This window comes from Micropterus salmoides, unplaced genomic scaffold (genome assembly GCF_014851395.1).
Source record: "Micropterus salmoides isolate LMB-PRFRI ecotype aquatic unplaced genomic scaffold, ASM1485139v1 Ms_hic_scaffold_9, whole genome shotgun sequence".
In the NCBI taxonomy this organism is placed as follows: Eukaryota; Metazoa; Chordata; class Actinopteri; order Centrarchiformes; family Centrarchidae; genus Micropterus; species Micropterus salmoides.
The window spans coordinates 25417169-25442550 of NW_024044681.1; the positions used below are offsets into that span (position 1 = coordinate 25417169).

General features: G+C 40.5%; 1 protein-coding gene across 12 annotated transcripts in view; it reads left to right on the plus strand.

Annotated features, from left to right (window-relative positions):
- LOC119895724 (disks large homolog 4) overlaps nucleotides 1-25119 on the plus strand; it is a 69034-nt gene extending 43915 nt beyond the window's left edge. For 4 of the 12 annotated variants that reach the window (XM_038709011.1, XM_038709010.1, XM_038709004.1 and 1 more), the window contains 19 exons: nucleotides 8002-8055; nucleotides 8929-8979; nucleotides 9161-9285; nucleotides 11712-11881; nucleotides 12047-12198; nucleotides 12975-13119; nucleotides 13508-13643; nucleotides 14386-14542; nucleotides 14656-14758; nucleotides 15440-15554; nucleotides 18157-18345; nucleotides 18563-18605; nucleotides 18687-18717; nucleotides 19361-19408; nucleotides 19530-19631; nucleotides 19829-20001; nucleotides 20372-20484; nucleotides 20594-20685; nucleotides 21613-25119. In XM_038709011.1, the coding sequence (XP_038564939.1) occupies nucleotides 8002-8055; nucleotides 8929-8979; nucleotides 9161-9285; nucleotides 11712-11881; nucleotides 12047-12198; nucleotides 12975-13119; nucleotides 13508-13643; nucleotides 14386-14542; nucleotides 14656-14758; nucleotides 15440-15554; nucleotides 18157-18345; nucleotides 18563-18605; nucleotides 18687-18717; nucleotides 19361-19408; nucleotides 19530-19631; nucleotides 19829-20001; nucleotides 20372-20484; nucleotides 20594-20685; nucleotides 21613-21719 (2106 nt within the window). In that variant the 3' untranslated portion in view covers nucleotides 21720-25119. Of the gene's footprint in view, nucleotides 1-2596; nucleotides 3273-8001; nucleotides 8056-8928; nucleotides 8980-9160; nucleotides 9286-11711; nucleotides 11882-12046; nucleotides 12199-12974; nucleotides 13120-13507; nucleotides 13644-14385; nucleotides 14543-14655; nucleotides 14759-15439; nucleotides 15555-18156; nucleotides 18346-18562; nucleotides 18606-18686; nucleotides 18718-19360; nucleotides 19409-19529; nucleotides 19632-19828; nucleotides 20002-20371; nucleotides 20485-20593; nucleotides 20686-21612 lie in introns of those variants that run through there. The other 8 variants (XM_038709007.1, XM_038709013.1, XM_038709006.1 and 5 more) reach the window with 6 other exon arrangements.
- The last annotated feature ends 263 nt before the right edge of the window (nucleotides 25120-25382 follow it).

Genomic DNA, 25382 nt, shown 5'->3' on the forward strand with positions numbered 1-25382 from the left:
GTACTTCATTCTGCATATGCATGTATTCAACTTTCTACACTGGTTGAGCAAAGTATGTACTGTCTTCAAGATGCACTGCACTGATACCTATTTGTGTGGATGTCTTTGCAGCCGGTGTAATGCTCGTGTGGTTGTCATTGATGTGTAGGTGGTGTCGTCGGTCTGTCTCTTTATTGCTTTAATGGTGTAGGGTTTGCCAGTACCACTCCAGGCTCCATTGATTTATGGGTAGGATTGTCCCTGGAAGCACTGCAGTGGTTTGGCAAAGTAAGAGGAGGTCTTTGGGTTATGAACATGATTTAGCGAAGATGTGCTATAGCTTCAAATTAGATCTATTTTTTTTAAACTTAACTTAATGTAATTACAATTTTTTTTTCACACCGCACAGAACTTTTGATATTGATCTGTGTTCATATTAATAGATCTCCCTACCTCATCTATTCTGTATGACTCTATAAGTCTGCTGTACTATGTCCTTTCATTATGGGGCTACATAAATTGTTGGCACATCATGTGCTGAGTGGTGCTATTATGGTTGTGATTACACTGAAAAAGCAGGTTCTATCTAACAGCAAACAGAAGATCCAAATAAATGCACACACTATATAAAGCATAGAACAATTTCTATGCAAGGCAAATCCATTATTTGCATTCTTATCCTAATATAAGAATGCCTACCTTTACAGTGATAAGCATCTAATTATTATCTAATTAATGAGCTATGTTTGGCTGATTTGAAAATTCAAGATACCTTCAAACCTCACATATAGACATAAAAGAAGGCACTCCTTAGTGTGTGACTCTGTAGAAGCAGGATAAAAACCACAATTACCCCAATACCAATCAATAACTTTGACATTCCATTCATTCTCCATATTTTGGATGAGGTTCACTCACACGTTAGCTACCCCTGAGGCAGCGCTTTGACTTTATTCACTGACAGATCTGTCCCAAAAATACTCTAAAGGAATACTCTAAATGCAATGCATAAGGTACATTTATCTTAACAGACTGGAGTTCTTGAGCTGAAAACATTACACATTTGCCATTTATTCTTCACCTGATGAGACGGGAGTGAGAACCAGCAGGCACAAAGTGCTTGCTGAAGACCCCCACCGCCCAGTTTGTGTTACGCTCTGTCTCTTCTAATGAAAAAGGATGCCTATCACTTTCTCTCCTCTCTAACCACAGACCTGTTCCTATACATAATACTTTTCACACAAATCCTCTTCAGACAAAACAGTCAACCCCTCTCAGGTGTTTTTGACACACAGCAAAAAAAGCGAATCGTTTTTTTTAATGTAAGGAATTAATGTTTTCTGTAGTGTTTCCCCAAGAGCTCTCCATTATACCCTCCCCTCTGCTCTACACTCTTGTCTGCTTGGTATCTGGTTTCTATCTTCATTTTCTCCGTCCTCCTTACTTTTCTTTAATAAATGTTTAAATATGTCCCTGCAGCTTCGGTGTAATTACAGTGCAGCAGCAGCTCAGGTCCTTTGGGAAGGAGAGGGGAGAAAGAAAGAAGAGAAAAAAATATACACATGCAAAAAGAGGAGGAGAGTGCTGTTCAGGCTTAATGGCAGAGTAAGACAGATAGAGAGGCCCTTGCAATTGGAGGGGTGAGAAAATTAGATAGGTAGACGGAGGAATTTTATTTAACAAAATGAGAACGTCAGCTGACAGCTTGTCCTTCAGCATGTCCTTTTATAAATCCGTTCAGTGTGCATGCCTTGTGTGTGTGTGTGTGTGTGTGTGTGTATATGCACGCCTGTCGATCCATCTCTTTCAAAAAGAGAGAGAGAGAGAAAAAAACCTGCGTATGTAGCTGTGTGTCTACGCAAGGCTACTTCCACCATTTAATTTGTTTGAGGGGGAAAAATTTTTTCAAGCATACATGTAACATCCCTCCTTATTCTTTAGAAGGGCTATAAGGCTTGAGCAGAGCTGTTATGACACTGCCTCAAAATATTTGATTTTAAAGAGACGAGGAACATTTTCCTGTGTTTAAATCAAAGCGAAAATGACGTAATTTGCATTTCAGAAAGAGATTTTCTTTAGACAAATTGCTGTAAAATATTTGCTGATATATGATTTCTGATCCTTACTAAACGTGAAATGTGGATAACTTGGTTTTGCAAGGCTTTGCATTCTTTGTGAAAGCCTTTGTTTTGCCAAAATGTACACATTATCAACAACAACCTTGGGAAAATGTAAACAGGTGACAAACATGAATGATATGATATCAAGTTACATTTTTCCTCCCTCGCTGCCAGTACGGTGTTTAGGTTACACTATTCTGACTGACTGTGGAACTGGGGAATACAGGCCATCAGCCCCCTCTACGTTTCAAGCGCTCCCTAGAACAAGCCAGGCCAGTTTGAGCTGCTTGTCCTTCGAAGTTCAGCCAAAGAATAATTCCTCCCCCTCTCACATCACCAGCGTCAACATTATACAGAGAGACAGCTAAGTAATTGCCATCAAACTTTCCTGCTCACTCCTCTTTCCCTGAGCAGCGGGGATGGGAGGGGTACAGTACAGTGGCAGCAGAAAATATGAACTGCACTCTCACTGAGCACAGACCAGTAGTAGGGAGGTACCGCTATCGCAGTCCACTGCCACAGATGACGAAGGATGGAAGGATCTGTTTGTAAATGTTCCTTTTTATTCTGGATGGGCGACTTCTGAAGACAGGATGACAGTGTTTCAGATAAAATAACGAGCCACATCAGCGATGAGTAATTTTTTTAACTCAAGCCCTGGTTTGAAGGAGGGAATTGGGCTTCCTCAAACGAAGTCTCCAGCTTCGACTCAGCAAGAAGAGGACGCTGGGGCTGTGTTCTTTCTGTGATACTGGATTTAACATTGTATAGAGTTGTATTGTGTGTCTAAAGCATGCTATCTTTGGTATTATGTTTCATTTAGGTTGAGTGGAAAGAAAAACAGAAAGGGCATGTGTTAGGGGCAGTCTGGACTGTGGTTTTTTGATCAACTTTTATGGCAGGGCCTAGACCGAATGGCTCACTTTGCAATAATTCTTTTGTGGTGATGTTGAAAACAGACACTTCAAGAGCATGCTCTAACTCTTCTGGACACGCACTTGGTGGGCGTGTATGTCATTTTGGGAGGTGAGCAGGGTTTGCTCCCAGTATCAACCACGGTTTATATTTCGGCACCGAAGCAGAATGTTCATGTCCGTGTGGTACGCCAAAAAGATGGGCTGCCGGTTCCTCAACAATGTTCGGAAAGCCAAGAAACATCGGCATCATAAGATGGTAGGCAATTTTAAACATGTTTACTCTTTCTTTTTATAACGATGATTGTACCACAATATGGGGCTGGACGATTTCACCTAAAATCAAAATTGCGATTAATTGAAGATTTCACATCAATTACAATTATTGAACGATTATTTTGTTTTTGAATGCTGTTTTTTGTTCACAGGTTTGTACTGTAAATATCCTCAACCAATAAAGCTGGGTTTATTTATTCACAGATTTCACAAATTAGGCTATCTAAATGTTAATTAATAAGGTAATGTTGACATGCACGTGACAGAGACATACTTCCACTATTGATGGTGCATTGCCGCTGCTGAATTACTTACTAAAATTTCACTCACTTATTTAATATCAATGCGGAACAAATGATTTTCACCCGCATACTGTGTGAGTACGGTAAATCGCGCTTTGCTGGCTTCCTCTTCTTATTCATCAGAGGACATATGTGACAGGTGCTGTTATCAGAGCAGCAGGAGTTTGGTCTTTTAACTGCAGTGCAATGTGTTTGCATAGCAAGTGAGTGGACGAGCAAATGAGAGAGCAGGAGGAAGTGACGCTGAAAGCAAGCGAGTAATGAGATGTCAGTCTGGCAGTAAATGTACAGTGTAGGTCATTGTGTGTCCGTCTGTCTGTTGTTTCCACAACTGCTAGAAAGTGAAGGCTGTTAGTGCTAGCCAACATCTCCCTGAGCTTCAGACTCCGGTCTGAAGGCTGAGCAGGACTGGACCGGGTGGAGTCACGTGACGAACACACGCGGTGTTTCAAGGGGAAAGTAGCCTACATGAACACAATATTAACAGGAATAAATAACCGTCATGGGGAAATTACGTCGGTTAGAGGCTCTGAATTTCGGTTTCGATTACTCTTCAGTTAATCTTCCAGTCCTACCTCAATATATTTGAGAAATCTTGATGAAAATGTCAATGTGCTTTGCGGCTTAGAAGCGGTGCTTGAAGAGCATGTCTGATTATGGTTTGTTTTGTTTATCTGCACAGATAGGAAACTCAGCCCAAGGCTGTGGCCCATGATAGATATTTTAATCACAGTGAGCCTTAGTAATCAAATGTGGTAATACGATAGACTGTATATAAAAAAGGGTAATACTAATCAAATCCTACTCATGCTGTGTGTGTGTATGTGTGTGTGTGTTTGTGAGTCCACCTCTATTAGTGTGAAGTTGCAGTTTCTTTCATTTAGTACTCCAGCAAACAAGGAGCCGTACTGTAGGTCACCACCAACTCCACACACCCCATACCCCACACACATGCACCTATGTCACCACCTTTTCCTGTGCTCCACAGATACATACGTGGGATTTACTGAGGCGCCAATAAATGAGCAATGTGCATAATGTGACGTCCAAATTAACTTGTGTAGCATCCTGCTCTAAAACCCACACACAAGCACAGAGGCGGCAAAATCACCAGCCATCGAACGTGACACACAAAAACACACAGCTGCACATTACAAAAACATTTCGCACAAGTCTCGTCAACAGCCCTCAGGGCAGTCTGGCACTGTTATCTGTCTGAACCTCTTTCTCTCTTAAACACAAGATACACACTAATACCTATGATGCTTGCCTGCTTAATTGCTGCCGTAAAACACCTTTCTCAAACACATTTCAATTCACAGTGTGACATTGCGTATTTCAGTAGAGGTCATTATCTTATTGACCGGATGGCTTTTATGTGTTAAAGGCTTTCCAGCTGCTGCAAGGTGTGCAGGACGTGCAACGTTACAGCCTCTCTAAGGCAACCTTTCGTTTGTATCAAGTGCCCACACGTGACACCATCTCCTCTGATGATATCAAAGTTAAAACACTTCATCTCAACAGGGAAGGCAAAGACAGCAGTTGATTTTTTTCATATCCTTAGGCTTAACTAAACAGGTGATTGGTGTTATTTTTCCTCCTTCGACTAAAAATGTCCAGCAGACTGAAAGAGACTAGTGGCATGAGCATGCCCAGAATGGGTCATGAGTGTGCGACAAATACGCATGTATATACAGTACGCAGGTACACGTGCACAGAGCAGCAGACATTGATCAGATTACCTGACAGTCTTATGTAATTCACATATTCATGAGGGAGGATGTACAGTACAGCATGCAGCTACAGCTTTCACAGAGGCTGATTGGTTTACAGAGCTAAATTGCCAATATGAAGTCTATTCATTAAATTATTAATGGAGAAAAGAAAGTGATTCAAACACACTGCTACACTGTTTTGCTGTCCTATTTCTTGCATACAGTTTATGCTAGAATATTGATATATATATTTTTTTTTAATTTAGGAAATGATTAAGTCACACAAAACACTGTAAAATCTGGGAATCAGTGTAACCAGGAAAATTCAAATAAATCTGTTGTTGCTGTTTTATTTGTCTTTGATTTCATTCTGGCATATTAACTTGCTGCATTTAAATCCATTAAGAGATAAAGCCCTGGTTGTGGATGGATGGTGGTGCTGCCTGTAGAGACATGGCACAGGATGGGTTAGCTGAATAGGTGGTGCTAAAATATAGGTGGGCAAGAGCAGCCAAACACTGTAAATCCAAACAACCCCGACGCTGAGCAACTTGACAGAGCAAAGAGAGGGAGAGAGGGTTGTGTCGAAATCCCTGCAGGGAAACTGCCTGCACTGGGCTTAGATTTCTGCTGGCTATACTCATTATTTCTGTCTCCAGATAAGGATGAATTTGACGTTGATGTTCAGCAGCACGGCCCGTTGGACTCAGCTACATGGCGAAGCTCTGCACAGGCACAGTTACAATCAAACAGTGTGCAGCTTAAGCCGAGCGCTGGCCTTTTGTGGAGGGCTGGGGGAGAGTTAAATGTCTTTACCTCATGTGGATGAGTATTTTATCTTTATAACGGCAGCTATAATTAGTATCTCTCAACTTGATTAATAATGAGAAAGGGGGCTCCGCGCTATAGGATAGTGGTGTTGTGTAAAGAACAGGCTTTGAGATGTTGTAGCTTCCCTCATTTATATAAATGTGGTGGAGAAAATAATGAAAACAGCTGTCAGTATAATGCAATACAATTCAAACAGCACCACCAACTGTAGTCTCCAAAATGGCCATCCAGTTGAATCAACACCTCCCTAAAACATTATAACTATCATGAAGGGAGGATTTATTGCAGAATGCATTAGTTTTAGCTAGGTGTACCTGAATGACTGGTGACAACTGAATGTATATAGACTCCAAGACAATACAAATCGCTATATACAAATACAAATTAACTCTGCAAAAACAGTGAGCGTTGCTTCTTTCAGCTCCAATGACAACTTTAATCTCTTGGAGAGAGTAACAGACTGAGTGAAAAAATAACATTACATTGCATCATATGAAGATCACTGGGTGAAAAACGTCAAATTGTTTGTCTTTAAAGCTGAGAAAATGTGTTCAGTTTGGCTGTGTGGTTGTTTGTGTGTGTCAGCGCTGTCAGGTCTGTGAAGGTCAGCAGGCTGATTTTTATGCTGCTGTTTGCTGCTCTGTAAGCACTTTAGACGCACAGGGTCTTTCCCATGCTAATCAGCGTAGTACAGAAACAATGACATAAATACTGGAGTTCAGATGGCGAGTAAGGCTGTGTTCTCCAAAGGTTACTGTACATAGTGTATTTACATCTTCCAACATCCAGACATCCTGGTGATGAGTGAATCCTGGAAAGAAGTATGAAAGAATGACAATGTGTTGCAAGGAAATGGGATTAAAAGGAGAGGAATAAGAATAGCGTGTAGAGGTTAACTGTCACACTTTAGAAGAGATGACGGAGAAAAGTCCCGGCGGGTAAACCCAAACCATATCAATGCCAAAAAGCCTGTCCTCTCATTGACTTGCTGTCTTTTCTAGTCTTTCCTTTATCAGTTTGTTCCTGATGACTAACTTGCTGAAATGTTGGGATTCAGTCTGGCTTGCAGCATGGTTCTGGACAAAATATAGATAACTGACCATCATGCGAGCTGACATTATACTCCTTGATGATAATCGAATTAACTATGCTGTCTGTCACTGCCTTGTTACCGAGTTACTTTTTCTTCATCGTCCACCGAGTGTGCTGCGAGATTGACACCCTGTACTGTCATAACTGCTGCACTTGAATTACTGAGATGTTTGTTTTAAAACAACTGGTGGGCAGGAGGCAGATGTCAATGTCAACAGTAGTCGCTACTAGATATCCATTTACAGCATCAGTAACACATCCTATACTGTAATTCAACCAGTAAATACACCAAGATAAGCCAAAGACCAAAAGTTTGGAAAAACAATGGGGGCTAGCATGAGTTATTTCTGTGTCCTTAATAAGAAAGGGCTCTAAAGCTCTAAAGCAGTGCTCTCTATCCTTTAGCAGAGTGACAGAGTGACAACCATAGCAGAATGAGAATAGTGTTATCACAGTCGGGGGGGCACTTCGCAGGTGGCCACCTAATTGCGTGAAGACATTTTTTTACATTTTTTTTTACATTTTGACATAAAAACAAACATGATGGTGCTGGTATTTATGTTGCTTTCTTATTACTTCTTGTTATTGTTTGTAATAAATAAATGTGAATTGTTAACAAGTTTTGATTGTAATGTCTGAAAGTTTAAAAAAATTTATTTGATTCCCCGAGAAGAAGTCCGGCCCTGATCACAGCTCGGAGTTAAAATGGCTAGAGCTCGCTTGAGTTTCTGCCATAATTTCTTGATAATGTTTCTTCTGTCTCTGCCTCCAGGGAAATACTCCTCCCGTGGTGGTGAACACTGACACACTCGATGGCTCCCCATATGTAAGGATTATGTTCAATCTTGTCTTTTATTGTGTTATTATGTTAGGCTCAACCACATGACTAACTGTACTGCCTTCATATTCAGTCTGGATTATCAGTAGTTTCATTCCTTTTCCCAGAATCCAGGTAGATATTTGCTCATTGTTTTAATCTGAATGATAATGGTAATTAATTGTCTCCTTTTATAATTAAAATTCTCTCTTTGATATACATTTGACAGGACAGAAACATTATTTAATTCGATTCAAAGTGCCATATCTAAAATGAAAGCAGTGAAATACGTTAAACATATTGTCATGAATTGTAAGGGCTTATAGAATGAGGCTTCTCAGAGAAAAGCCTCCCATCACAAACCAGTATTTCTCCCCCCACTACAGCACTAAGAAAAGTTGTTTTCTAGGTCAGCACCAAAACAGTGAAGTCTGAAGTTCTTTAAATTCTCTCTTCCTCTGGGACTTGCTTAATTGCGGAGGTAAAGCTGATGTGTAGCGAAGATCTTCAGCCAGAAGGCGAATTAGACTGAAAGAATTGTGTTGTGGTGCCACACTAGTCTACACATGCAGTATGTCAAAGAGGAGCAATAACATTTATTGGACAGAACTTCTGGGCAGTGCTATAATTAGATTTTGGTGATGATGACGCTGTGTTCAGGAGCTGATGGGAAATCCCCCTTCCGGGACTTCAGAGTCAGTTGATGAATAGTAACCTATGATGATCAAGCTCAGAGAGTAAATGCTGAATTAACATGAGTTGACTTTAAGATTTAGACTCTTATTTTTGCTTATACTTAAACTTGTATAATTGTTTAAATCATTGTACAAATTTCTTAAAACTGATTTTTCTCTAAACAAACTAACACCCCTTTTCTGACAGGTGAATGGGACAGAAGGGGAAATCGAGTATGAGGAGATCACACTGGAAAGAGTGAGTCTGAGAAAATGATCTTACAGTACATATTTACCATATTTACTCCTCTGCAGTTCTACCATATTGATTATTGGTGGTTTGGCCATGGCAACATGATAGTTCAAACTGTCTCCAATCTCTAAAGCCACAGTATTTACCCCTGATGTGAAGAATAATGTGTTTGTGTTTGCTATTGCAGGGTAACTCAGGCCTTGGCTTCAGCATAGCAGGAGGAACAGACAACCCCCATGTGGGCGACGACCCCAGCATCTTCATCACCAAAATCATACCTGGAGGAGCAGCAGCTCAGGATGGACGGCTGAGGTAAAACCACGCACGCTAAGCTACAATAAACACAAAGCCAGCCTGCCTGGATGCATTTATGTTCAGATATATAAAATCCAACAAAGCGCCAAAAGCCCGGACAGACCTGGCAAGGCTGACTCCGAAATGCTGCTCTACTGTCCCCATTTCCCCTGCTCTTACTCTCTACCTCCCAGCACATCTTCTTTTAAATTCACTGATACAGACAACCAGTCACTTTTCTACCAGCAAACACACTTAAAGAAGAGAAACAATCTAAGCAGAACCTCACCTCTTCATTTCAAGACCAAAGTACTGTACCACAAAACTACAGCTTATTGACTGTCCAGCCCATTCGGCATTAAAGTTACATCAGAGAGGACCTGCCTGTTTAATTCAAGATCTGAATGTCTTAACCCAACTAATATATTCTTTTATACTGTATGTCTTTCAACAATTTTATTGACTTTTAATGTTTGTATTTGGTCTAAATACTGTATTTGTAAGACTTATTTATTGTAGTTAATAGTTGCTTTTTTGGTTTTGGGAGGTTCAACAGAGTCTTGTACAATATTGATATGTTAAAAGAGGTCCCATTTTAAGCACATGATATGGAAAGTAATGTTTTCTTTGTCACTGTAAGTATAATCTTTAAAAAGGAGAAAATCTGTAGACGCTCACAGCAGCAACAACATATTTTAGATGGTAAATACTGTATTCTTACCAAATACACTGTGACAAATGACACCTTAAATTAAAGCTCAGGAGGATCAAAGGGTTCTAAAGGAGCCCTTGTAAGAATATGCAATGATATGATGTTTGTTTTCCCACTTTCATAAGAGGCTGTAGTGCAGAGTTTGCCTTTCTGAATAAAAAACTGCACTTCATAAGCCGTTTTCCCGATTACACTGCAATAAATAAGTCATGTACAGAGGCATTCTCCTCATCCTCCTCTTTACAGTTGACCTATAAACGTCCATCTGGAATGACTTCAGACTTTAAAGCAGGCCTGGAGAGAATGCTTATATTTGCCTGAATGCAGTTTTTTTTTCTTGGCCTTCACTGTCTGTTATCAGCAACGTAGCTCAGACATCTCGAGGAAAATGTATGAACATTACTACTCCTATAAAAATGGAATTCCTTGAAAACCTTACAAATCCTGCAATGTGTGGGTGTAAAATTCATGTTGCTTTGAGATGCTTAGCAGTCTTTATTTGATGATTCAAAAACATTCTCTCAGGGTAATTCTTCCGCAATAAGTGACTCAGTGGCCCCTATAATTTATCAGAAAAATCCTTGAAAATAAAAGAGTGTAAAGAACCCCGTGAGCAGAAGACTCGGTAATAGGTCTAAACTGTAGGTATTTGATCATAGATCAGAGGGGATAAAAAGGAGAATTAGCGCGAGCCACAATTACAGAGCAAGTACCTCCACATTTAGAAAGCTTAAGAAGTAGACTGTCGTGTCTAGGATGACATGTCTCCCCATGCGGGTAAAATTCATTTCAACACACTGTAAATTCGCCACTTCGAAGGAAAAAGCTAAGAATACAGAATACGATAGGGCGTCTACGGCCAGGGAGAAGCCTTCGAAATACCATTCAGAAGTTATATAATAGGTTAGAAAACAAACTAGGAAAAGAAGGATCATAACATCTAATGTTAAACTGAATCTCAGCAACAGACCCACATATGTACTTGAAGGCTTGAAGTAGCAAACATCCATGCAGAAACAAATAAAGGCACAGACTATATTTCTGAAAACAGGTTTAAGTGACAGAACTATTGAAACACAAAACATAGCAAAAGTGCTTCAAACAATTGATGATGCCGACAACTGCTTCATCATCACACAGATTCTCTCAATGCTTTCACATTGCCAAAACAGACCCCAGACATGGCACGCTGCAGTGCTACAGTCTCTCCGTTCGAGCTTCATTTGTTAAACGTCTTGCAGCCCTTGAGAATTATTTCAGTCTAACAAAATGTTACACACTATAATTTTCACGGTCATAAAATCAATTTTAAACACATGAATGGAATAGCGATAACTACAGTTTTTAGGCGCTTGGAGGAAGAATGTGTGTCTGAAAATAGCTATTTCATCTACATCTTCTAGCTTGGAAATCAGTTTCACTTCAGCACACAGGCTGTCAGTTTCACTTCACATATCAACTCCTCATCATTTTCAAGAACAGTTAACACAAAGAACTATACTACAGCTTACCCTTGTGCTAGATCAATACCAGAGGGGTTTCTACCCTCTTTAATATGGGATACTGAGAGTTGGGGGAAAAGGCCAGATGTCTGTGCTGAACCTGGATCCCTAACACAGCTATAGTTGGAGATTGACTGCTCATGACCTCTGGTGGAGCATTACACCCCATTTCACCAAAACAAAAGCTGTAATTTCCCTCTCCTTCCCACGGTTCTCTCTCTGTTTCTTAGTGTGAACGACTGTATCCTATTTGTGAATGATGTTGATGTGAGGGAGGTGACACACAGCCAAGCAGTGGAGGCTCTTAAGGAGGCAGGTGCTATCGTCCGCCTCTATGTTCTCCGCAGAAAACCAGCAGCAGAGAAAGTCACTGAAATCAAACTCATCAAAGGGCCTAAAGGTATGTGTATGTGTGGACTGGTGTACAGCATCAATGCTTTTGTGTGGGCTTAAGGATGCTTTATAAACAGCTAAGCTGTGCCCTCTGGATTTAGCAAATCTGCTCCATGTTAACCCATACCTCTTTTGCTCACTCTCTGCCTCTCTCATCGTTCCCTTTCCTCAGGATTAGGTTTCAGCATTGCTGGAGGGGTGGGAAACCAGCACATACCAGGAGATAACAGCATCTATGTCACCAAGATAATTGAAGGTGGGGCGGCTCATAAAGATGGCCGTCTGCAGATTGGGGACAAGATCTTAGCGGTTGGTCACTCACATGTAATAAAAACCAGCATTCACCTTCTGAGCACACATATTCACACACATGCACACTCACCCATTTGTGTGTATAAGAGCCAAGATATGTTGCATCTGTAAATTTTAAGGCCTGAAATTACTTTCAATACTATGTTAATAGATGTGTAGGATGGGATGAATGTTTAACTGTAGCATAGCCACAATGAGTCTCAAGCAGCGTTACTGCCATCTGCTGGAAACAAGACTGTAACACAGCAGCTGATGGCAAGCTCAACACCAGCAACCTCAAAATGGTGCTTGGTTTATACTAAATGGTGTCTGAGCAAATGCTTTACCTTTAAATGGGATATGGCAACATGCTTCTGATTATTATGAAAGCATTCAGAAATACATTTACCACCAATGGCTATATCACATTACATTTATTCATGCGATTTTTTTTAACCATAACACATAGTGCTAGTTAAGTGTGTGCAATCTAATTAATGCTTAGCAATTTATATATATATTATACTTTATACTGTAAGGAAATTATTTCTAATGCATTTAGCAGTTAGTTTTACCTTGTGTATGATTCAAATTTATGTCTGTGCTAAAACAAATAGATGAAGCTTATTGTAGTATTACAATTATTTATCTACAATTTTGCTGCAAAATGTCAATCCAACTGGTGATCCAGTATCATCTCTGGCTCTGATGATTCACAATTCCTAGCAGCTCCCTATCACACTGACTGAGCCTTACGGTTTGCAGTTGGTGATCCTGATTGTGTTTCCCTGCTTGTTGCGAACAACCAGGTGAACAACGTGTGTCTGGAAGATGTGATGCATGAGGATGCGGTGGGGGCTCTGAAGAACACAGCCGAGGTGGTGTACCTCAGGGTGGCTAAGCCCAACAACTTGTTCCTGACCAACTCCTACAACCCCCCAGACCTCACCAGCAGTAAGCCCCTCTCTGTGTGTTCCGCACATCTGCACTGTTGACTGGCACGGAAAAATGTGTCACCAAGTGTAGATGAGATTTTGGAGATTTTTAAAACAGTAGTCAAACATAGAGTGGAGTAGAGAGAATAACTTTTCTGTCTAAATCACTGCAGAGATGAGTTCTGTGAAAACTTAAAGCTGAGGTGTACAGGTTCAGGTTTTGTTTTTTGTTCCTGACCTGAATCCACCTCTTTGTGAAGGTCTACCTATGTAACAAAAAAAATCTGAGCATGGTAATGCTCTTTTTGCAGTAAGCTGATGATTACAGACAATGTTCCACACTAAACATGAAAAATATCACAATCCATATATGACAGCTCCTTTGTTTTTTGTGTGTATGCTTCCAGCATATTCTCATATGGATACTGAACTCAGCCACCCCAACTATCTTGGGTCAGATTACCCACAAGCCCTCACTCCCACATCACCTAGTCGGTTTTCTCCCGTTCTGCATGGCATGATGGGAGATGATGACATCCCCAGGTGAGCAATGATCCTTCAGCTAAACATATCTCATGCGTTGTATTCTTATTTATTATTAGTATTCAAATTAGCAGTAGTAATGGTAGGATTAGCAGTATTGCGGTCAGTATTTTGTGTTGTACATAGTATTATTGATAAATTAATTGATCCTGCATTGGCTTCCAGTTAATTTTAGAATTGATTTTAAGATCCTTTGACTACTTTATAAGTCACTTATTGGTATTGGTCCAGAACAGATTTGCTGTTACCTTATGAACCTTCTATAACCCTCGGGTCCTTCTGTAGTGGCCTCTTAATAATTCCTAAAGCCTCAACTAAAACTTATGGTGAGGCGTCCTTTCAATGTTATGGCCCGCGCTTGTGGAACACCCTTCCTGTTGAGCTGAGAGCAGCAGGAAATCTGGAAATGTTTAAAGGCAAACTAAAGACATACCTATTTAACCAAGCATTTAACTGAGCTGTATTTATTTGATTTAGTTTAAACATTATTTATTTATCATACTTTTGCTATTGATGGGCTGCTTTTCTAGTGCTTTTTGTCCTGGGGTCCTGGCGTTTTACTGTTTTCGGGGTGGCGGGGATGTTTTTACTATTGTTCTGAAATGGCTCTGTAGTGTGAAGCACTTTGTGCTACATGTATTTGTATGAAAAGTGCTATATAAATAAAGATTGATTGATTGATTGATTGATTGATTGATTCATATGACTGTTTACTTTTGTGTCTCCTCCATCTCTTTTCAAGGGATCCTCGCAGAGTTTTGATCCACCGAGGCTCCACAGGTCTGGGATTTAACATTGTTGGAGGAGAGGACGGAGAGGGAATCTTTATCTCCTTCATCCTAGCAGGGGGGCCAGCTGACCTCAGCGGAGAGCTGCACAAGGGCGATCAGATCCTCAGCGTAAAGACACTTTTATCTTCAGGAAGTGGTCACACACACATTAATACGTTGTACAGTGGCACCAAGAGATTTTTCAGTTGTGGTAGTTAACAGTCATGCTGTGTGTGCATCAGGTGAACGGCGTGGACCTGCGTATGGCCACACACGAACAGGCAGCAGCAGCACTGAAGAACGCTGGCCAGACAGTGACCATCATCGCTCAGTACAGACCCGACGGTAAAGCCACAACGGTCACACGCAACAAGTCATACAAACATCAAAGATTTCTCATTTCTAATATTATAAAAGTCAATTAGCCTGGTAAGCTGTCTTAACTTAACTTAAAATAATTAATAATAATTTCAAATCAACATTTCAAATCTGCTGCAAATCTACTTGAACCAAGATTTTTTAATGAAGTATCTTTTGAAGAGTGTTTTTTAAGTCCCGTTTGTCTATTTAAGTGCCATCAGAATCAGAAACCGCTTCATTGGTGATGAGGTACCAGATATACAGATATGCAGTATATCTGTAAAAAAAAAAACTGGAAATGGGCAAACAAGTGATTAGTTAGTTCTTAATTTCTATTGGAAAGAAAGTGAATTGTACTATCAATTACATTCTATGCAGTGAGGTATATATACAGTATTTATATAAAAAAGACAGCACTGATATGGTCACCAGCAAATGTACTGTGTGACAGTCTTTTGACTAGCACTGATTAGGTTTTGTATTTTATGTACGATCATAAAAATGACAAATAAAGGAATTCTGATTCTATTTGATCAGAAGTTATCAGAATTAGTTTTGGGAGAGGAAAAGGTTGGATTGGTGCATCCCTATCACTTACAAGCAAACGTTTCATGTGTCTGAGTGTGGGCCAAAAGGTCTCTATGTGTTTGTCTTTCACTGTTTCAGAGTACAGCCGTTTTGAGGCTAAGATCCATGACTTGAGGGAACAGCTGATGAACAGCAGCATGGGCTCTGGGACCACGACGCTAAGAAGCAACCCAAAGAGAGGCTTCTACATCAGGTCTCTCACATGAAGTAGAAATAGTACCACTGGTACAGCATTACACAGATCAAACAGTGGCTCCAAGAGAGGGCTTTCAGAGGTCAACAGCTTTTGGAAAACTATATTACTTATAACTTACTTATAACTTATACAGCGCCAAATACAACAGTTATCTCAGAGCCCTTTTCATAAAAGAGCAGGCCTAGACCATACTCTGTGATGTTATTTACAGAAACTCGACAATTCCCACCAAGAGCGAGCACTAGGCGACAGAGGGAAGCTAAACCTTCCTTTTAAGAGGCAGAAACCTCAAGCAGAACCATGGTTCAGGGTGGGCGGACATCTGCCTCCATCGGTAGGGGGTGAGAGAGAGAGAGGGCGAGAGAGAGGGCGAGAGAGAGAGGGAGGGAGGGAGGGAGAGAGAGATGGGAGGGAGGCAGCCTAAACAGTATACACACAGAGGTACAGACAGTAAAGGTAATGTTGCTATAGACTGAATGAAAAATGGTACAAGTTGAGCTATTTAAACAAAATTTAAATAAATAGGCTTAACTTAATTTAAGTATTCCAACTTTTGATAATGAGATTATCTTTTGATTAATTTTGTAGAGAATAAGCTTGTTAGGTTAAGTTGATAATCTTGTTGCAAACACATTTAAATTCAAATACCAGCCAACATTATGTTAAGCAGATTTAGCCAGAGTGCTTGCAGTAAATCCATACTAGATTTATTGCAAAACTAGTTGCCATTGCCCAATGTGTTTACATTGATTTACACTAAAATCTACAGTCATTTGCATGCCAATATTTCCTGTAGCCTATCACAAATGGCTGTAGGCTAGTTCAACACTTCACCCCTGTATGTAGGCTACTTGTTACATTAGCTTTCATTTATACAAGAGTAAGGCATCATCATTTAACATCATGTGCCATACTGCAGTTAGGCCTACACCATAAGCAAACCTGAAAATATCAGATTGCTGCAATGATCATTCCATGCACAAATCACTTGGGCAAAGTTGTGTAAATACAGTGAGATAAGCTCTATGTCTGCTGCAGCTCAGCACTGTTTCAGCACCCTGAACAGCGTCACTCCACTGTCAAAGAGTAATCACACCATCCATTCAACCAAGCGACAACAGAATAAAAGATGCTGATGTTTATGTGAAGAATGTCATCGAGAATAAATCATAATATAAATTATGTTGATTAAAATCATGGCAATCTGTGCAACCTGTTCAAACAGAAAACTCTGCCACAATGAGCAAACATCCAAACCGTATCACACTGCACAGAATAAAAGGAGTATGGACCTTACCTTTAGAACTTCTTTACTTGATACAATGTATAAACTGATGATTAAGTCTTCACCTGGTCCAGGTGTGACTCTGTAGCCAGCACTAACAGGACAATGAAAAAATGTGTTCTGGGTCATGGTATTTGCCTAGGTGGGTGTGGGTTCAACAGCTCCCATAGTGCCTCAGGATGTGAAGAAATATGCTATTGTAATCGTTTTATAGGATAGTTGTCCCATCCCGTTGCCACTGTATCGTAGTTTCCCTCCGAAAATCCCGCCATCTATATGGAGATGCTGCCATGTTCGCCCTGCTTCTTCTCTGGCCCGAGTTCCTCTCATTTTTGTTCTGTCAGTCAGAATTTCAGAAAACGGGTCTGTTGTTTGCGGTCAGATTAATATACTGTAACGTTTCCCTTCGCTTCGGGTGGCGGCGAGGCTAGATATGTGCCGCTGAACGTTATGTGAAGGACCAGAACCTGTTCCTACTCTGGTGTCTTCCCGAACAAAACGTTAAAACGTCAGTCATGGTCCTGAATGACAGAAGCCTCTATTAAAGACATTCCTTGCTAAACAAAACGTTTTTAACAGATGAAGACTGTAAATGGATACAACTAGAGGGCAGGTGGACTTCTTAGAAACAGTTTCACATCAGTTTTAGGGGTGTGTAAAGTGACTAAAACACGACTTTTGCCAATGGAAAGCAGGAACAATCAACCATACTGTTAAAACTTGTATAAATCCAAGATGGCGCCGAATTCCTCCCTGGCGAAACGACTGGAGTCCTGACCAGTGCTGCCACTGGTGGTCGGAAACAATACTACAATAGTACTAATAACGTACATGCTCACGTATTTTGTTAGCTTATTTAAATCACAGCGGGTTTAGTATTTTTTATGAAAAGCTTTAAAATGCGCCTGAGGGTTTTTGTTAGCTAAATTGTTAGACTATATAGTAAAATCTGGACACACAACATTCCTTCTGTCTGATTACAACATTGTGATCATTTACAGAGAAATGTGGTTATGCCTGTTGTGTATCTGTTGGATGGACATCCATAATTTTCCATTTGGGGCAACCCTAACAAAATGGCTTCTTATATTTGGATATTTCAAATAAATTTGGATATGTAACTAACACTTTAAAAAGCACTGTAAAAAGCAATCGCTATAGTCTACAGTAGGCTTTGTGATTTTTTCAAACAATGTGAAAAAAGCTTTGTAATTATGAAGATAAGAATAGCTCATAATATTGGTGTTAAAGTGGTTAAATATAATTTTAAAAATGTTTTATTAAGTGACTGATTTAAATTCTTCCATTGTTCAGGGCTCTTTTTGACTATGACAAGACTGCAGACTGTGGCTTCCTCAGTCAGGCACTGGGCTTCAAGTTTGGGGATGTGCTGCATGTGTTGGACTGTGGAGATGAGGAGTGGTGGCAGGCCCGTAAGGTCAGCCCCCAGAACGAGGCTGAGGAAGTCGGCTTCATCCCTAGCAAGCACAGGTCAGATGCACTGTGAGTGAGTGTGGGAGGGATTATTGATCTTTCATTTCAACAGTTAGTAAACCCCTTGATTTGCTTATTTGTGACTAAAATACATGTACAGGAGGTATTAAGTTAAATATCAAACTAAATGTAATTTATGTCAAAGCTTTGTAGCTGCTAACCAGTTTAGCTTGATTGTTCTGTATCCAAAAGGTAATGTTTTTGTCGTTCCTCCTCGTTTCTACAGGGTGGAAAGAAAAGAGTGGTCACGTGTTAACACCAAAGAGAGGGTAAGTTTACTCATTAGAGTTTTTTGATTGAGGTTGGTTGTAACCAGTGTGTAAAAATCTCTGCTCTCATTTCTGTTTCAGGATCATGGTCGAGACAGCTTAAGCACTCAAGGTAATATGAAGCATACATGCACTGTGTATTGACACTGCAAGCTATCATTTACACATGTTACTGACTTTAGCCGATTACTGTTAACGCTGTAGTAATGGAGCTGGACACAGCAGCACAGCAACAGGATTTGCTGACACATGCACACACACAATGTCTTACTTTATTTACATACACTTAATGTTAATGTTTATGTATGTAAATAGTAACCAGACACACTCTGTGGGATCCTGTTTTATGTAATCATGGCAAGATTGATAGCTCAATTGAAGGCATAAGTAGCATTGCCGCCTGTGAATGTGTAACTACCAATAACTGCAGCCAGAGAGCAGTCCCATCCCTACCTTTGCCCTGCTCTTTGGCGTTGCTGTCATCTCCACCAATTTGTGGACATTACCCAAGCTGCTAAATAAGCATTCTTCATTCACACTTTCTTCCGGACTGTAGCCCAAAGCACGACTCACCTCCAACAGAGTCGCAGGTTTACTGTTGTTGTCAGTAACAAAATCTGATAGCTGCGACATTTGAAAATACACCCCGTTCAGTACACACAAATACAGACACACACATGCACAACCATAAACCCAAATGTCATTTATAAGTGTAAAAAGAAATTTGGCTGAATGCTTCTGTGTTCTGTCACCAGGGAGAGATAAAACTTCACACAGCTATGAGACAGTCACTCAAGTGGAAGGTAAGGTCATAAAGAAGAAGTCTATTATTTGAGGCTTTCATATAAAATTTGATTTTTGTTTTTATTTCCCTTTTCTGAATGATCCTACTCTCATTTCATCTCTCTTTCTCTTCATGCTTAGTTCATTATGCGAGGCCCATCATCATTCTGGGTCCTGTGAAAGACAGGATAAATGATGACCTGTTGTCTGAGTTCCCTGATAAGTTTGGATCTTGTGTCCCACGTAAGTAATTATGCCATCAGTCATGGAGACTGAACCGTTGTCTGGTTTTCATTAGATGTCAATGCTGCCACCTGCAGCCATTTTAGGGTGATGTCTGCATAATACATTCCTCCTGGAGAAGTAATTGCTTTAATTTTCAGATTCAAAGCGGTGTGAGTGTATGTGCTGCTTTTATTGTTTTGTTCTTTGCCTGACAGACACCACACGGCCCAAGAGGGAGTATGAGGTGGATGGGCGAGACTATCACTTTGTGTCCTCACGGGAACAGATGGAGAAGGACATCCAGAGCCATCGGTTTATCGAGGCGGGCCAGTACAACAGTCACCTGTATGGCACCAGTGTCCAGAGTGTCCGCGAGGTGGCTGAGCAGGTATGCAGCACAGTGTTTTATCATTGCACAGTGCTGCAATGATAAAATTCTTTAAAATACTTTTATTTAAAATTTCCAATCATTTTAGTAATTGGCTGAATAACTACTAATTGCTAACTGATGACTTGCACTGGAATTATAAGATCAGGCATTTAATATCATTATTATTATTTAAATTTCATTTAAATTGTGTGTTCATAATTTTTTATAAAAGCAATCCCCCATTAGAGAAAAGTTTAAGTAATGAGCCGCCACCTCTCATGGCTAATTAACTGGCAATTTACTAAAAAGTTGTTGAATGGGATACTAAAATAACATTTTGTATTTATTAATCCTTATCATTTCTTTTCCTGCATGTGTGCACAAGTAGCAGGGGAAGCACTGCATCCTGGATGTATCGGCCAATGCTGTGCGCAGACTACAAGCAGCTCAGCTTCATCCCATCGCCATCTTTGTCCGGCCCAAGTCACTGGAGAATGTCCTGTCTGTACTGCAAAAACACGTCTTTAAATATTTGTTAACAGACACTGAATGTATCCTACATCATGAAAATATGTGTTATAATGAAGATTGTGTGTATGATGTTGAACAGAGAGATCAACACTCGCCTGACAGAGGAACAGGCCAGGAAAGGAATGGACCGAGCACTCAAACTAGAACAAGACTTCTTAGAGTGTTTCTCAGGTGAGAGCAGAGAGTCTGTGTCTTTATGAGCACACACACAAGGTGACACACAGAGCCTGGGCTTTCTAAGTAGCAAACTGGTATCCTGTACTATCTATGCACATATTTACTTGTGGATTTGGGCTTGGATTATGTCGGCACCAGATGGTAAACATGAGCTAATACACCTGTGTTTGCACTCCACTGTACACTTGCTTATTATCTATTTAATGTGGAGTAGTAATTATACTCTCCATTTTATGATTGCAAGATTTTAGAAACAACACATATTTTCAGTTCATTGCTGGTGCTCATATTCACACTTCGGAGGGTGATAATATGTGCATTTCATATAATTTTTTTTTATTGTTTATTGCAAACAAATGCCAATGGTAGAACAGGACTCTTTCACAATTGCTGAACTTCACTTTTCTATGTTCCTGGCAGAGCTGAACGAGTTAAATGAGAAAATGAATTTCTCCTGGGAGGACTCAGGGCATTTTAACATTTAAGAGACACATTTAGGGCAAATCACAGCAGCTGACTGAACATGAATGTTATGTTGCCTCACAAATCCAGTGTTGTCCACAATTTCTAATAAATTGGGAAAACAGCTGTCATATGTGACACTTTATCAACCACTGAAAGAATACGTGTGAGGCTGAATACATATGTTTGAGGCTTTGTGGAGATACATGTACAATGGAAATGTGCCTGTTAACATTGTGATCCCACACAATATTGACATTGTATGTAGATCATAAAACAATTGGAAACGCATCTGATAAACATCCTTTCTTTCCTCTCTCTCTTTTTTCCCCCTAATGATTTTTTGCTCCCTGCTGTCTTCATTTCCTCTTTGCTTGCCACCGTCGGTGCCATTTCCCCCCCCCCTCCATTCCTCGTTTTTTTCTCTCCGTCCCTCACACATCCTCTGTCCTGCTGCAGCTGTCGTGGACGGGGACAGCTTTGAAGAGGTCTATCACAAAGTAAAGACAGTGATCGAGGAGCAATCAGGGCCTTACATCTGGATCCCCACTCGGGAGAGGCTGTGATGCTGCATCCGCCCAACCACCCCTTCCTCACAACCACCAACCTACACCACCCTTCACCCTCACAGCCAAGCCAGCCTCGCCTGCCTGCCTGTCCTCCAGCAAAGTCAGTGCTTAGGCAATCACTGAGAATGACACAGAGAGACAAATGCATACTAAGACAAACACAGAGACAGAGACAAACACAGGAAGTGACACAGCAGGGCAAAGAACGATGCCAAAAAAGAGACTCTGAGACAGATGTGAACACAGTGATGTGTAATTAGACTGAAAGAGACTGAGAGAAAAGACTTAATCAGTATTCCACTTTAATGAGGCAGGACTGAGTATTGAGGCCCTGTTCACACTCAGCATTAAAATGCATCTTGGCCAGCAGCTGGACAGCTCTGAATACAGCTGTGACTGCACCCAAAACTGGAGACGCAAATGTCCTAAACGTGGTTGATTTAGTGCTGCCAGACAACTCAGTGTGTGATGTGTGTTTTCTCTGGTTAGATGCAGAAAAAAGCAAGTGTAAAGCGAAATCCAATCACAAGTGAGTACTTGAGAGATTTCAGATGCATTCTGATGCCAGGTGTGAACTGCAGTCCATGTCATCTGGATCTCAACACGGTCTGGAAATATCTGGACACAAGACATTAGGTCTGAATAGGGCTTGAAAGAGCAAAGAGGGTGACCCAGCAGGAACGGACCCTGAGGTAGTATTAAGACCAACTCACCATCCCCATCTTTCTCAAGCCTCACGCCCCCACTGAACACCTTCACACATGTCTGAGATGGAGGTGCCCAAAAAGACACTGGACCCTCTTTTTATATCATCTGCTGGCTTTCTCTCCTCCTCCTCCTCCTGTCAGCTCTGCCTTGTTTAAGGACAGGAAAGGGGGGAAGACTGAGAACGTGGTGTCCAGATCCTGCTGAGTCCCTCTTGATGAGGAGTCATTTCCTCGGCAAAGAGTCCTTTTTCTTGTGAATCTCTTGGTTCTGAGAGTGAACTCAGAGTAACCCCTCAGTGACCAAGACAGACATTTGCTCAATCACCCATGTTGAATATTGCGAGGCATTATTTAATGGCAGTTCAAATAATTATGATAAAAGCTCATATGCTGAATTTGTGCATGCATCCTCAAAGACAATGGAGATAGGAGATAAAAACAATGGAAAAATCTGACTAAAAAAAGAAAAAAAGGAACAAAAAGAAAGGCGAGTAAGCAGGGTGTGTTCTCCTTCTCCACCTCCTTATTGTGGAGGAGTTTTTTTAGCATGTCTAACGAAGGAAGAAGAGAAGAAGAGACATTGTCATGAGACATGGTCATGATTGGCCAGTCCTGAGCGCAGTAGATGCTCTGACATAGTTTAGCCTCTGCTCTCTTATGCACACACACTCACGCACCCACACACCCTCACATTCATCCACTGACACACACACACCCACGCTCACACACACGTAGAGTTGTAACCTCAGCTGTAACCTAGCACACTCCTCTACAGGGGGACTGGCTGTTCTGACCTGCTAGTCAGAATCCAGGATGAATGTTATCTCTCTAGGCACAAACAGCAGAGCTGTTAGCTTCATCGTACCACAGCCAACTCGCCGATCACTCTTCCAAAAGAATCCCTCAGCCGCAGACGTACACACTGTTTCCAGTGGCCGCAGTAAAAGCCATGGCGTGTGTGTGTGTGTGTGTGTGTGTGTGTGTTTGTGTGTGCGTATGTGCACGTGTCTCTGTGTGTGCGCATATGTGCACAATCACGTGTGGAAACTCCTCTGCGTGGGAGGAATAGGTCTTCTTTTATTCTCTCTCTTCCACTTTTTCTCTGCTTCTTTCTCCCTCTTGTGTCCACACAAATTAAAGCTAAGTCATGTTTAACAAATAAATGGCCTATATATATAAATATAAATATGAATATAAATATATATCTTTTTTATGACAATTTCTAACGGGACTAAGTCTGTAAAAATCAACATCTCCAAACAATATTCCATTGATTTCTTTGGTATATATTGCGGTTTGGTTGTTGAATTTACTCACGTTCCCATTTTATTGTTGTAAATGCAGCAAAACGCTACACAGACATAACTGGACCGTTCAAGTCGATGTAAAGCAGACCTCGCACCAGAGCTTTGAACTGACATATTTGACATGTTCTTGTATACGTTGAAAACGAATCGAAACACATGTACAGTGCAGCTCTGTGTGTGTCTGTATGACCGTGTGTGTGTGTGTGTGTGTGAGCATACGTGTGTTTGCTGCTTGTATGTATGTGTGTGCGGGTGACATGAAAGTGTGTGTTATGTATGAAATAAAAATGATACTATATGAGAATATCCTTTATAACATCCACTGGTGGTTATAATGTATAATACGTAAATGGGTGGCGTGTGTATGTGTGTGTGCCAGAGCGAGAGAGTGAGACAAGCACATGAAGATGTAGTGCAATATTGCTATGATGTTATGCAATGAAGATGGTTTAACATGTGTCTAAGATTAAAACAGTATTTATAAAGTTTGCACTGACGGCATTATATGCTACAGGTATCAGAAAGGAAAAGACAGCGAGCAAAAGGACTCCCACAGTTTTATGAGCATGTGTTTGTATTTACTTATAATTTGTTCTGAATTATAAGAGTAAAGGTGGAAGTATTGATGGAAGTGACCATTCATATTTATTGTTTATTTCTAATCACCTGCTTCTCTCAGCTCAAGATGGAACAGCTGGAGCTTGTGAATGACAAGTATCAATTTCTGTTTATGATTTATTATTTATTTAGAACTGTCACTGGTTTCATCTCAAGTCTGTATATTTTTGTATTTTTCCCCCCACACTGAGAGAGATTTTGGGTCTTGGGCCAGAAATGCTGTAAATATATTAGAGATGTTGGAGTGCTATGTGGCTTTAGATGTAGCCGCGCACACTGCTGAATTGATGCAAGTACAGAATCCATCATAGCCATAGCCCAGTTTAACTGCTCAAACACAGAAACAACATCCGCACACTCCGGTGGGGCAACACACACACATACATACACACACACATACACACACATAAAGATATCAGCACATCCACACATCCTACATTTACACATTGAATCACAGAAACAACAACACATGAAAACACATCCATGAATGGAATAATATGTTTTCACTTTCTTTATTTGAGGGTTCAATGTATTTCTTAATATCTCTCTCAGCCATCCGTATCATAGTGTGATATTCCTTATAAAATATATGAATTTTTACAGAAAAGACTGATTACAAAGTTACAACAAAGTCAACTGATGCAGAAAAATATATTTAACAATGACAATATCAAGCAAAATAAGATGTTCCAGTTCAGTGAAGCGCTTGTTGTAAATTAGCTATAAAATAATAAAATGAATTTAAAAATGCTTTCTGAAAATGGACTCAGCAGCCTTGTCTTTTGTTTGTCTATGTCAATGATTTAATGCCTCACAATTCCACAGGTGGAGGCTGCAAGAAAGCAACAGGATGACCAGGGGAGGGCACTCACTCTCCATTTTCAGCTGCCTTTACAAACTCCTCTCAGCTCCATTTGCACATACTTGCTGTGGTTCTTATTTGCAGGTCGCTCCCCCGCCTCCCCCTTTCTCATCATGGGAACCATTTTCTCTTTAGAAAAGCACACAGTGAGGACCCTTTCATTTGA